Genomic DNA, 13,080 nt, shown 5'->3' with positions numbered 1-13,080 from the left:
TACCGGACCCACTGTGTTAGTTTTCAAAATCTCGAAAACAAACCCCCGTACACGTTCTACTTCATTACTTAATCTGGACTAGAACGGAACGAGCGAATTAAAATTTTAAAAGTTCACTACAACTCTCTTGAATTATTGTGGCGGCCCTGAAAAGGGCCGATTTTTGTTAAGATTTCGACGGGGTAATTAAGCACGTTCTCCACGAATACGACGAGCCAGCTGGATGTCCTTCGGCATGATAGTGACACGCTTGGCGTGGATGGCACACAGATTGGTATCCTCGAACAGACCGACCAGATAGGCCTCGCTAGCTTCCTGCAGAGCCATAACAGCTGAGCTCTGGAAGCGCAGATCGGTCTTGAAGTCCTGGGCAATTTCACGGACCAGACGTTGGAAAGGCACTTTCGGATCAGCAGTTCGGTGGATTTCTAATAAATAATAAATATTTTTTTAATTGCAGCAGTATGTATTGTGTAGGAGAATAGGAATTTTAGCGGGGTTCTCCCTGTTTAGTCTTTTTAGTATGACTATGATTGGCCTCAGATTAACCAGGCGGTTTTTGTTGATTCTTTTGTATTTCGACTGGAATATCACTGGAAACGCACTACTTACCCCAACACAGCAAAATGATTGTCGGTACTGGATTAGTAGTGGTAGATCTCATACCAGTAACAACCAACTTAGGTTAAATCTAACAACCTTAACTGAAAAAATCAGCTTTTTATCACATCCCTACCACCTTTCAAAAACGACTAGAAAGTTCATTAAAAACACCTTTTTTTTTATTCATTTGGTGGCCCTGAAAAGGGCCGGTTTTTTGTCTGAGTCGATGATGCTAATTTATCCTCCGAAACCGTACAGAGTGCGTCTCTGTCGCTTCAGAGCGTAAACGACATCCATTGCAGTCACCGTCTTCCTCTTAGCGTGTTCGGTGTAAGTAACAGCATCACGGATAACGTTCTCCAGAACACCTTCAACACTCCTCTAGTTTCCTCTTAAATAAGTCCAGAAATTCGCTTGACTCCACCACGACGAGCCAGACGACGGATAGCAGGTTTAGTAATACCCTGAATGTTGTCACGCAGCACTTTTCGATGACGCTTTGCTCCTTCTTTGCCAAGTCCTTTTTCTCCCTTGCCGCGTCCAGTAATTGTTGGAGATGGTTAGTGTATCGTTGATGAAGGTTGAGACGAAAACGAAGAAAATTTCAAATTTCGACTTTTTTATACCTACTCGAGGGTTAAATTCTTCTTGTTAGTTGTTGTATTCTGTTCTTTCATCGTTTCTGATTGGTTGAACGCAGCAAACGCATGTTATAAAACAGAATGGAAGTCATTTTTTTTTTTTTTTTTTTTTTTTTTTTTTTTATCAATCGTCATCGAGTACATTCAAGCAGTTCAGTTCGGTGTTAGCTCGCTCTCTCGAGTTGTTTGAAAAGTTCATTGCGATAGTGTTCGCGCTCTCTCTTTCGCGGTTTGTCGTGCGTGTGTGTGTGCCCCGTAATGGGGAAGCATCGGTCGCGAAGCCCGGCGAAGGTCCAGAACCCCGGAGAAGGAAGCTCCGGTGTGCCTACCTCGAACAGGTTTGCTGTTCTCCCCATGGATGGGAATATCCAGCCAGCTGTGTTGGAAAAACGCAGTAAGAAGAGGAAGAAGAATCGAGGCCAGTCCGATGTCACTGCGACGAACAACAGCGATGTTGGAGATTTCGGTGACGCTGCCGAAACCGTGAATACTGCCGAAATGAGCACGGCAAAAGTGAAGCTACCTCCATTGGTAGTGAAAAATGCCCATCTTAATGTGCTCATTGCGGATCTAGCGACGCTGGGTGTTAAAGCCGAATACAAGTTGGGCAGAGTCGGCACTAAAGTGATGCTCCGTACCAAAACGGAGTTTGACGTGGTCGTCGCCCACCTGAGGACTTCCAAGGTGGAATTCTTTACCCACGACATTCCCGGTGAGAAGCCGTTCAAGGTCGTCATCAGGGGCCTACCAAACTTCGACCCGAAGTTTATCGAATCAGAAATCAGGGACCGGTACAAGCTGGCCCCAAGTGCCTTGTATCGAATGACAAGAAGAGACGAGAATGTGAAGGCGTATCCGGATAGCCTTTTCCTGGTACACTTCCAGAAGGGAACGGTGACGCTCAACGCACTGAAAGCCATCCGGTCCATCAATTCCATCATCGTTCGCTGGGAGCCATACCGTGGCGGCCATCGCGATGTGACTCAGTGCCAGCGGTGTCTGAACTTCGGACACGGTACCCGCAACTGCAACATTAAGCCACGCTGCGGAAATTGCGCTCAAGACCATGCCACCTCCGAATGTGCTGCGGATGAAGCTGTGGCGTCCAAATGCGCCAACTGTGGTGGTGCTCACCAAGGATCCAACAAGCAGTGCCCTAAACGCGAGGATTTCAAGCGCATCCGAAATCAAGCGTCCACCAACAATCAACCAGCACGAAGGAAGGATAAGGCCCCGGCTTTCAGGACAGAGGACTTTCCACCTCTTCGTGGACAAGCGAATCCCAGGGTGCGATCCGCGCCCCCTCAAGAAACGTCTGGATCTTCTGCTGGACAAAGCTCTCCATCCCCCCTGGATTCTGGAGGCAACCAACAGCTCAAACAAACAATCCCGATCTGTTCTCAGCAGACGAACTGATGGAGATTTTTATCAACATGACCGGTGCTCTACGTAAGTGCCGCAATAAGCCCGAACAGATCCAAGTGCTCGGTAAGTTCATCATCCAATATGGTGTCTAAACCGCTAACCATCGCTACCTGGAACGCTTGCTCTGTAAGAGCTAAACAGATTGAGCTTGCCGACTTCCTCCGCAAGCACAGCATCGACGTGGGTCTTCTAACCGAAACCCACCTAAAGTTCGGTGACAGCTTCTGGTTGCCTGACCACAACATTATCCGGCTTGATCGCACCAGCTCCAGGGGGGGTGGTGTAGCGGTCATCGTCAGAAAGGGAATCAAGTTTTGCACTCTGCCCCACATCCGCACTTCTATCATCGAGGCCATTAGTGTGGAGGTGGAATCACCAACTGGAAACGTCCGGTTCATCGCTGTTTACTGCCCACGCCAGTGTACCGCAAGCAACGGATTAGGAATCCAATTCAAGAAGGACCTGACCGCCATCACCCGTACTAGCTCCCGATTCATCGTTGGGGGCGACCTGAACGCCCGCCATGAAGCTTGGCGGAACTACCAGAGGAATCGAAACGGATGTCTATTGTTCGACCACGCACAACATGGACTGTACACAGTGCAATTTCCGGACGAGCCAACTTTCATCTCTCCAGCGGGAAATCCCTCCACGCTAGACTTTTTCCTGTCAAACATCGGACTATCCAAGCCGGAGGCGCACAACGATCTCAGCTCCGACCACCAACCGGTGGTGACTGAAGTCGGTGTCAACGTGGTTCCTGCTAGAGGCTGCCTGCGTAAAGACTACCACCATGTCAACTGGGTGCAGTACGGTCGAATGGTGGACAGCAACATCGATGAAAATCCACTACTCGACACCGTAGATGACATCGACCGGGCGTTGGAAGGACTCCAACAGGCCATATCCGAGGCTGACGAGACATGCGTTCGACAAGTTCCTGTGAGGGGTAAGTTTGTTGCTATTGATTCCCACACCCAATTATTGATTCGATTGAGAAATGTGCGTAGACGCCAGTTTCAGAGGACTGGAGACCTGGGCAAAAAACGTGAAATGGCCGATCTGAACAGGCAGATTGCTTCCAGAATGGACTCACTCCGAAATGAAAGTTTCGGGCGTGTTGTCCAGAATCTGGACGACCGCTCCAGACCATTCTGGAAGGTAGCCAAGGTCCTGAAAAATCATCCCAAACCCGTTCCACCTCTCAAAGTCGAAAATGATGACGATCGGCTTTTAATTACCCCACAGGAGAAAGCAAATGCGATCGGCGAACATGTCGCTTCATCGCATTTGCTTGGCTCGAATATCCAAAGTCCGCTCGAAGATCAGGTTGCGCAATGCGTTCAAAACCTAGATGCCTCCCCTTGTGTCGTGCCTCCGGCGGATATGATTACAGTACAACAAATTTGCTCAGCGCTGAAATGCACCAAGAACATGAAGGCTCCCGGGTTTGACGGTATATTCAACTTGATCTTGAAGAGACTCAGCATGAAAGTGCAGTCTCTTCTAACCGCTATCTTCAACAGATGTTTGGAACTGCACTACTTTCCAAGTATCTGGAAAGTAGCAAAAATCATACCAATCCGCAAACCCGGTAAGGATCCAACATTGCCTTCAAGCTACAGACCAATCAGCCTCCTTTCAGCGCTGAGCAAATTGTTCGAGAAACTCATTCTCAATCGTTTGCTCAAGTTTGTCGAGGAAAATAACATTCTCCTTCCGGAACAGTTTGGGTTCAGAAAGGGGCACTCCACCAATCATCAGCTAGTACGGGTGATGAATAACATCCGAAGTAACAAAGCTGTATCCAAGTCCACAGCCATGGCCTTGTTAGACGTTGAAAAGGCGTTTGACAATGTTTGACATGATGGACTTGTGTACAAGCTTTGTAACTTCAACTTTCCATCACATCTTATTAAAATCACCCGTAACTACCTCCAGCAAAGGTCGTTTAAGGTATCGTTGAATGGTTGTCTCTCAGACACGTTTTCGATCCCAGCAGGAGTCCCGCAAGGTAGTCTGCTGGGCCCCTTGCTTTACAGCATTTACACTTCCGACATTCCTCCCCTCGGTGACGGTTGCGTGTTTTTCCTGTTCGCAGATGATACCGCAATAGCCGTCAAAGGAAGGATGCCTCGCGAAATAACGAACAAACTTCAACGATGCCTTAACGCCTTTGCTGATTATGCCACCACGTGGAAAATCAAAATCAATGCCACCAAAACACAAGCGATCATGTTCCTCCATCGGCAATCGCCCAAACTGAAACCGGCTCCATCTTGTACTGTAATCATGGATGGCACAAGGGTTGAGTGGTCCGCCGAAGTAACCTATCTCGGGATGTTGTTCGATGAAAAGCTCCTCTTCCGTTCGCATGTAGAGAAAACAGTAGTCAAGTGTTCTGCCTTGGTTAGGTGTCTGTTTCCGCTGATTTGCCGCAGATCCCGCCTCTCAAGGGTGAACAAACTGGCCGTCTACAAACAAATCATAGCACCTGCGATCCTCTACGCAGCTCCGGTGTGGGAATCATGTGCACAGACTCACAGGAACAAAATCCAGGTCGCTCAGAATAGAGTGCTGAGGATGGTACTTGATCGTCCTTTTGACACTAGAATAACAAATTTACACGAAGAGGCAGGCATTGCCAAAATAGATTCCAGAATTAACGAAATTAAGACTAAATTTGCACAAAAATGTAATTTATCAGAACATGCTTTGATAAGCAATTTGTATATAGTAGGTTAGGTGTACATAGTAGTTGTAGGTTAGTTGTAGTTGTAAATAGTAGTTATAAGTAGTCTCCTTTTTCCAATTCAAATCAAACCAATCCCACCAAGGTGGTCATACTTTAAAATAGGCCTGATAGGACTAGGAACTGTAAATAATAATTAAAATCTCAAATGTACCAAAGTTGAAAAGACGCATCTGTGTCACTTAACAAATTCATACATGTAAACCACACAATCACAAGAAATAAAGATCATTTAAATGGAAAAAAAAAAAAAAAAAAATTTTTTTTTATTCCACAGTTTGCTTTCATCGACTCCATATCGTACCCAAGGCTCGCACCAAGTAGGCCGCTCGAAAGTCCACTGGAGTAAAGGCTCCTCGCAAGCAGTTGGCAACGAAGGCCGCTCGCAAAAGCGCTCCAGCCACCGGAGGAGTAAAGAAGCCTCAACGCTACCGGCCAGGCACCGTCGCCCTGTGTGAGATCCGTCGTTATCAGAAATCGACCGAACTGCTGATCCGCAAGGTGCCTTTATTGGTATCTTCAAACAGTCCGAATAGAAAGTATTGATCACTTTCGTTTCAACCTCCATCGACGATACTTTTACCATATTAGAAAAGACTGGACGCGGCAAGGGAGGAAAAGGCCTTGGCAAAGGAGGAGCCAAGCGTCATCGAAAAGTGTTGCGTGACAACATCCAGGGCATCACTAAACCTGCAATCCGTCGTTTGGCTCGTCGTGGTGGAGTGAAGAGAATATCCGGTCTCATCTACGAAAAAACCAGAGGAGTGCTGAAGGTATTTCTGGAAAACGTTATTCGTGACGCCGTTACTTACACCGAACATGCGAAGAGGAAGACTGTCACCGCCATGGATGTCGTTTACGCTCTGAAGCGGCAGGGACGTACTCTGTACGGATTCGGGGGTTAATTTAGTATCATCGACTCAACAAAAAACCGGCCCTTTTCAGGGCCACCATATAAATTTAAAAGGTGTTTTAGAATTGACTTTCTTGCCAGAATGTGAAAGGTTGAAGTGATGTGATGGAGCGTTCATCGATCTGCGGGTGTTATGCTTAAATCAACGTAGGTCCTGCTGGTTACCGCTACTAATCCAGTACCAACAATATTCTGCATACATTTTGGTGTGGTAGTTCCAGATACGTCGTGCACTTCCGGAATCCAGAGAAGAAATTAATGAAAACGCCTGAGTTGTCCGAACGCGCTTTGGGGAAAGATATCGCAAAAGAGTTAAGGAATATTCCTAAAATATAATATACACAATTAAGTACAACACTTAACAGACGTTATCCAACGCCAACCCTGCGGTCGTATCTAGTATACAACCCTTCCAACTTTTTTCTCGAAAACGACACAACATATTGAAAATCGGCTTTCTTCCGTTTATTGAACACACATTAAATGGTACATTTATCAGTCGATGCTGTAAAAACGAAGTCCTGGTGCCCCGCACGGCTGCTCCCGGTGGATGATGTTCTAAAAAGCGCTTTTTGCGGTGCCAACTGCGGTTTGTGATGTAATATCTGAAATAAAAAAAAACCATGCCAAATCGTTAAGCATGTGTTAAACTAGTCCTTGATCGTTCGGTTTTTGTTTAATTTTTTTTTACAAAATGGCGGCCTTGCAAAGTTGAAGTGCCGATTTTTGATCCTTAAAATTTGTCTTTGATCGGCTGTAAAAAATCGAAATTAAATGATAGACGAAATCCGAACGATCGTGGACTGCACAAAATAGTACTGAACAGAAATCAAAACGAATCGGATGAATCGAATGTATACATTTCGAGAAATTTTTGGCACCGTTTTTGAAAATATGATTCCGAGATAATCGCGTTTAAAGTTTCAAGTTGGGTTTAGTCCACTATAAGTGAATATTTTTGTACGTCGCATAACTTTCACAATTTTCATCGGATCAACTTGATCTTTTGAGGAAATATTCTTGACTTTATATACTTTCGATTAGGACAAAAATCGATTTTTTGAAAGTTTGCAGGTAGGCGTAACCCCTTAAGCGAGATATCGGGTAATTAGGAAAACTGACATCTAAAATTGAGTTTTTTTTTCCTTTTTTCACCCATATACGTCAAATGTATAAGTTTTATACTCTGCTAATTATCGCAATCGTTTGACTCATCCAATAAATACCCATTATTTTATATATCATGCTTTATTATAAAGTTATTAAAATAAATGTCTCAAAAAAGTTATGCATAAACATGTCAATTACTCAAAATATAGTAAAAAGTAGCAGCCAATTTTTTTTCAGGGATTAGTGTAGACCTTGTTGGGTAATAATTACGACCACAAATCAACAGGCAACTGCAGGCATTTTCATATAACATCATTTGAATATTGCATAGACGTCTGTGTTACTTTGAGAATTCAAATATGTAAACCACACAAATACAAGAAATAAACATCAGATTCCACCATTCCCAAGTAGCATTGCAAGTTTTATCGTGGTTTTATAGCATTCTACAAATCTAAATAATGGTCTTCAGAACCCTCATAAAACCCAAATTGTTACATGGGTTTACAGCCAGACAGTCGAGCTGGTCGGAGCTAGGAGCCAACGTCAATACAGGGAAAGAATCCTGCAACGAGATCCACTGGCCGAGTTAAAGCTGGTGACCGAGCTGTCCAGCAAAAGGAATAACAGTTAATAAATACAATATTTTGTTCGCTCGGTCAACGGCTTTCACTCTACCAAGGTCCTTAGACCATAAACGCTTCTGCCAAATTACAACCAGAGGTGGCAACAGTACATTTTTTTGAAAAACCATCGTCCAGAGCGAAACAAAACAGCCAGCACACGGGCGACCGTGTATAACTACATTCCAAGCGAACAGCGGAGATAGAGAATAAATAAAATCTCGCAGCCTGATTTTTCCAAACAGTTTATTGTAATGAAATTTTAGCTGCAGGCTTGCGTGTGACAGTAAATTACCAACTCCCTTATTTACGCATAATTTTAACATCAATGCTTATGAGTGGTCAGTCTTCATTCTTATCTTTCAATTCCATGCAATAAACATCAAATAAATGCAGTAATTAGCCAGAAATCAGCAAAATTCTACACGACATAAATTTATGTCGCGCTTCTGTCTGCTTCTTTGTGCGAAAATGTTCTGTCGCTGGCAGAAAACAGTTTAGAAATGTCATGACATTTTTGCCGCTTGCCAGTTTGTTTTTGTGTGTCGTCACAATGGTTATCGCAAAATGTATCAAATGTTAAGGAAAAAATGTTAAACTCCAGGACTCGTGCCACCACTGATTACAACCACCGTCAGCTCCAGCCTGCCAGTCGTGCAACACTTACTACATAGGGATAGAAGTAGCGGAATTCTTCATCCACTGTCAAATCGCATGTCGTATCGAGATGCCAGATTTTTTTCTATACAATTCCGTAGACTTATTCAAATCTACGGATTTCTACGGATTTTTTTTTTAGTCGAAGGTGATATTTTGTTTTTAGTTCTATGGTGATATTTTACGTTAAATGATAAATCAAAGAATAGAACTTTTGAAAAACTACTAGGGACAGCCCTCTGGGGTTGTACGCAATGGTGACGTCGGACTATGTGGTCTTATATAATAAATGTTATTTGATAACTGCAGCAGGACTTGTGTTTTGTGCAGGAATAGGAATTTGAGCGGGGTTCTCTCTGTTTATACTCTTTAGTATGACTATGATTGCCCTGAAAAGAAGCTTTTGATGTGAATTTCAGTTGGGACATGTTCAGAAATTTAACTCTTTTGGAAAATCTTGGTGGCCCTGAAAAGGGCCGATGGTAGTACAGGCATGAATACCTCGTTAATACCATGATACTGTTGCACCTGTAGTGTTTGGCATACTTTCACTGATTGCTTCCCGGGGATCCTTGTTCAGCCATAGCAAGATGTGCGCGTTAGGACTTTCACGGTGCTTAAAATTCAATCGTATCAACCAGCTTGTTGAAGTACACACAGCACGTGACTGGATCATCATTGACCAGAGTTGCTCTTTGTAGTGCAGTCAATTCCTGGATAGGATCTGTTAAGTCATTGCCATAGTGTCCTTCTGACAATCGATGTAGGAGATTCAACAAATGGGACCACTTCATCTCACTAAGTGTGAGGAACATCGTAGGCTTTCCCAATTGTCGCATCATGGTGAACAAATTTATCTTCCTTTGTTACCAATACTGTACTGAATTCGGTATTGATTTAAGGAAGGATGAATTTCGCTTAATGCACTGCTTGTTCCCGTGCACTTAAAAGTGCATTGCAAACCTTCGGAAACTCTAAGGCGTAGAACTTTCATTGTCATATACAACAAATGTTGTGGTTTGCCCACACGCCTGTCTTGACGACGAGTTTCACTGGATGCCATCATGAAATATGTCATCCGAATCCCTGGCTTGAATTTCCGTAGATGGTCAAAACATATGGCAGGAAAAGCTATCTCTTCGCCGTGCTCGTCTTATATTAATGACAGATGAACCCTGTTTTTTCGCGGGAGCGATCTCCAGGCATTTGTCCTTATTCCAGAGGAGCGTTTCCTGTTGCCCAGCCAGCAATTCTGTCTCATTATCCACGGCAACGGTTTGCAGCTCAGTTTGAGGATTCACTGCAGAAGTTTCATGACCATCTATGGCGATCTGATCAATTGTGATCCCGTAGAGGCGGTACAGTGGTGTCGTAATCTAATAAGAAAGTCACGTTTTAACCGTAGTTTCCTTTATAAAGCCGGAAACGTACAACGACTTATGGATTACGTGCTTTTTGATGAACACGTTCAAGGCCTGATCATCATCGAGCTGACGGGGAAGAGAGTGGCGTCTCTCTTACACAACGCAAAAGGGTAGAACAACATTCGAGCAAAAAGAAAATTATCAAATAACTATCATATGACTTATGTGATTTCGTTCTAATTCAATTTGGTGTAAATTAAACCATTTCTGATCAGAAATGTTATTAATAGAACATCGTTGCTTGCTATTTTCAGAGTTCACACAAGCACACACTTAGAAATTATCGCCGACTTCGGTAATTTCTACCGAAATCTGAACAGCTGAACTGTTCGGTAAAATTTATGCAATTTAGTTCCATTGAACCTAAATCTACATTAAAATGACAATATTTGATCGTTTAAACAAGATTGAACATGTTTTGAAATTATTTTTTTAATTCAATGGACTTTAAAATGAAGCTCAAAATTACCGAACACGAAAACAAAATCTTAGTGTGCATAACATCAGCAGCTGAGATGTATGAGAAAAACTAAAATACATACATTCGTGACGGCCTTCGGCGACAGTGTCGTACGACAGAGCCTGTCGTATAACAGTTTAGTTTGGTATTGTAATTTGAAAGCTTTTTTGCAAGTGTCGGAAGCAAAGGCAGTCGATTATCACAGAAAATGTGTCGACTACGGTGACGGCTTACAAGACTGGTCTCGACACGACTTTTATTCACCTTCACACGGCACCGTCGAAAATTTTTCTCTTCAAGCAAAGATTGACAGTAGATTATGGGGACTTTCGGCGGAGTGAAGAGTTTCACGCACAGTTTGACGTTTGCTTACGGGATATTTCATAGGATATAAGAGCTACAGAGTCGCCGTCAACGCCAATTCTATCAAAAAGCGGATAAGTGAGCAAGAAAACGGTTGTATTTTACTGTATGCTTCTTTCCCTTCAAAATCAGATTATACTAGATTGTTATACTAGATTGTAAAATTTGATTCTGAAAGGAGACGAAAAAATCCGTAGAAACTGTACCGATTTCCGTAGATTTTGCCTACGGATCCGTATTTCCGCAAAAATTTGTAAAATCCGTAGATCTACGGAGATTTCCGTAAATCTGGCATCTCTGGCGTATGTCTGCAATTAGCATTTTCGGATATTAGTACAACACAGCAAAACAATAATTTTAATATCACATCAAAGTGGATGCACTTCAATCGTGTCAAAAATATGATGTAATATTACTTGCCAAAAAGGACAAAATTATCATAAATACAGTGCATGAGCTGACATTACGCTGCTTTTACTGCATTTGTTTATTATTGTTGCCATAAAAATTACATGAGATTTTCGACATGATTGAAGTGGATCCTCTTGGATGTAATATTGAAATTTATTTTTTGCTGGGAAGCGTAAGGAGAGAAAATATTCAGGAGTGTACACATTTTGATGATTTTTCCCGTAAAATCTCGACTACTTTTTCGAAGGAACGTATCAGCTTGTGTAAACAATGCATTTGACCGTCGATTTGGCGTAAGTAGGGGAAATTTTTCCCAATCTGATAGCGGTGTTAGTATGCGTGGGCGAGTTACGCCATACAGACGATCAAATGCATTGTTTACAGAAGCTGATACGTCCCTTCGAAAAAGTAATTGAGAAATGCTGATTCATTTCCACAGCTCGGGGACTAAACCTGAACGGATTAAGAGCAGCGGATACCAAGCCCATAAAATTCTGAAAAAGCCTGAAACGAAAATTTATGGACGTGGCCAAAAACTACTTTCTTCTCCGGTTGGGGAGAGTCTTTGGCTTACTAGGTTAGACACTGTTTCTGATTCTAAGAACTACTTTTTTCTTAGATTAAGGAAAAAAGTTTTCACTTAGGTCAAGAGTTCTTCTAGGATCTTATGGTTTTAAATTATTTTTTTTTAAATTGGGGGTGGGGGTTAGGATTTGTGACAGTATGGGAAGGTAGTGCAATCAAAAAACCTAGAAATCTCACATTTAAAAATAGAGCACCTGATTTTGCAAAACGAAGTAGTAATAAAGTTACGTTTACTTCTGTTGGTTATGATTGTACACTCAGGTTTTTTTCTTACACGGTACCGTGTAAGAAAAACCGGGTAAAAAAACCTACCAAGATCAGAGCCGAGATTCTGAATTTTCACATATTAAAATATTAAAAAAAAAAAAAAAGTTGATGCTATTCGTATTTATAGCATGCTATGGTCCATATAGACATATTTAAAACAAAATCTGTATTTACACCAAAAAATATGTTTTTTTTTTATATGGATTACTCACCGATTACCTGTGGCTTGAAACGGATAATGTGATTCGAATCAAATCGTCCCTAGGCTCTACTTTTTTTTCAATTCATTTATTTATCAAGGCTCAATTGCGTTAGCTTTGCGGTGGCGGACAAGTGCTCTGAATTTCGAAAGATGAATGGACGATTGATGAGGAACTGAAACGAAACCCAAAAAATTACCTATCTTGGGAGAACGATGAGAGGACCGACATATCAATTGGAAAAAAAAAACTACTAAATTTTCAAATCGATCCGTTTTAGAAAATCAACTTCATATATTCGAGATCGCGGCTAGCCAGAACGTCTCTAACGGGTTATGTAGGTTGTTTTTCTCGGGCCCTAAGGGATTCACATAACTCAGATCTGGCAACAAAGTATAAAGTACAAGACCAAACAACATCCCAACAAACAATTCAGACTCACAAATAAGCATATATATATATTGAATAAATGCTTTATTACAGTGTACAATGCTGAATAAAACGAGTTGTCGAATTATGTGCTGAAAAAAGCTCATTGAGATTAATATATGCCCATTTATTCCACTGTTTGCTCTGATCTGATTAATTTTCTTATTAAAATCTGTATAAACGTTGACTGTCTTCCCAATTCAACGCCAGAAGTTTG

At 42.4% G+C, this 13,080-nt stretch overlaps 2 protein-coding genes across 2 annotated transcripts; one reads left to right on the top strand and one right to left on the bottom strand.

The window, feature by feature from the left end:
* Positions 1 to 186: 186 nt before the first annotated feature.
* LOC135698066 (uncharacterized) lies at positions 187 to 664 on the bottom strand. The gene is made up of 2 exons (XM_065217926.1): positions 613 to 664; positions 187 to 428 (listed from the first exon to the last, which is right to left on the bottom strand). The coding sequence occupies exons 1-2, from the start codon at positions 662 to 664 to the stop codon at positions 187 to 189; spliced, it is 294 nt and encodes a 97-aa protein (XP_065073998.1).
* A 168-nt stretch (positions 665 to 832) lies between these two features.
* LOC135698065 (histone H4-like) lies at positions 833 to 6,326 on the top strand. The gene is made up of 3 exons (XM_065217925.1): positions 833 to 862; positions 5,746 to 5,947; positions 6,013 to 6,326. The coding sequence occupies exons 1-3, from the start codon at positions 833 to 835 to the stop codon at positions 6,324 to 6,326; spliced, it is 546 nt and encodes a 181-aa protein (XP_065073997.1).
* The last annotated feature ends 6,754 nt before the right edge of the window (positions 6,327 to 13,080 follow it).

Source organism: Ochlerotatus camptorhynchus, unplaced genomic scaffold (assembly GCF_037179485.1).
Source record: "Ochlerotatus camptorhynchus isolate MF236.1 unplaced genomic scaffold, CSIRO-AGI_Acam_v1.1 ptg000082l, whole genome shotgun sequence".
Classification (NCBI taxonomy): Eukaryota; Metazoa; Arthropoda; class Insecta; order Diptera; family Culicidae; genus Ochlerotatus; species Ochlerotatus camptorhynchus.
This window is presented reverse-complemented; position numbering and strand designations above follow the sequence as displayed.

Bases quoted from the DNA above. Each gene is read 5' to 3' on its own strand.
- LOC135698066 (XM_065217926.1), bottom strand. From the start codon at position 664: ATGAGATCTACCACTACTAATCCAGTACCGACAATCATTTTGCTGTGT. The intron at 429-612 runs GTAAGTAGTGCG...ATTATTTATTAG, and splicing joins AATCATTTTGCTGTGTTGGG to AAATCCACCGAACTGCTGAT.
- LOC135698065 (XM_065217925.1), top strand. From the start codon at position 833: ATGCTAATTTATCCTCCGAAACCGTACAGA. The intron at 863-5,745 runs GTGCGTCTCTGT...CGCACCAAGTAG, and splicing joins ATCCTCCGAAACCGTACAGA to GCCGCTCGAAAGTCCACTGG. The intron at 5,948-6,012 runs GTCCGAATAGAA...TTACCATATTAG, and splicing joins TTTATTGGTATCTTCAAACA to AAAAGACTGGACGCGGCAAG.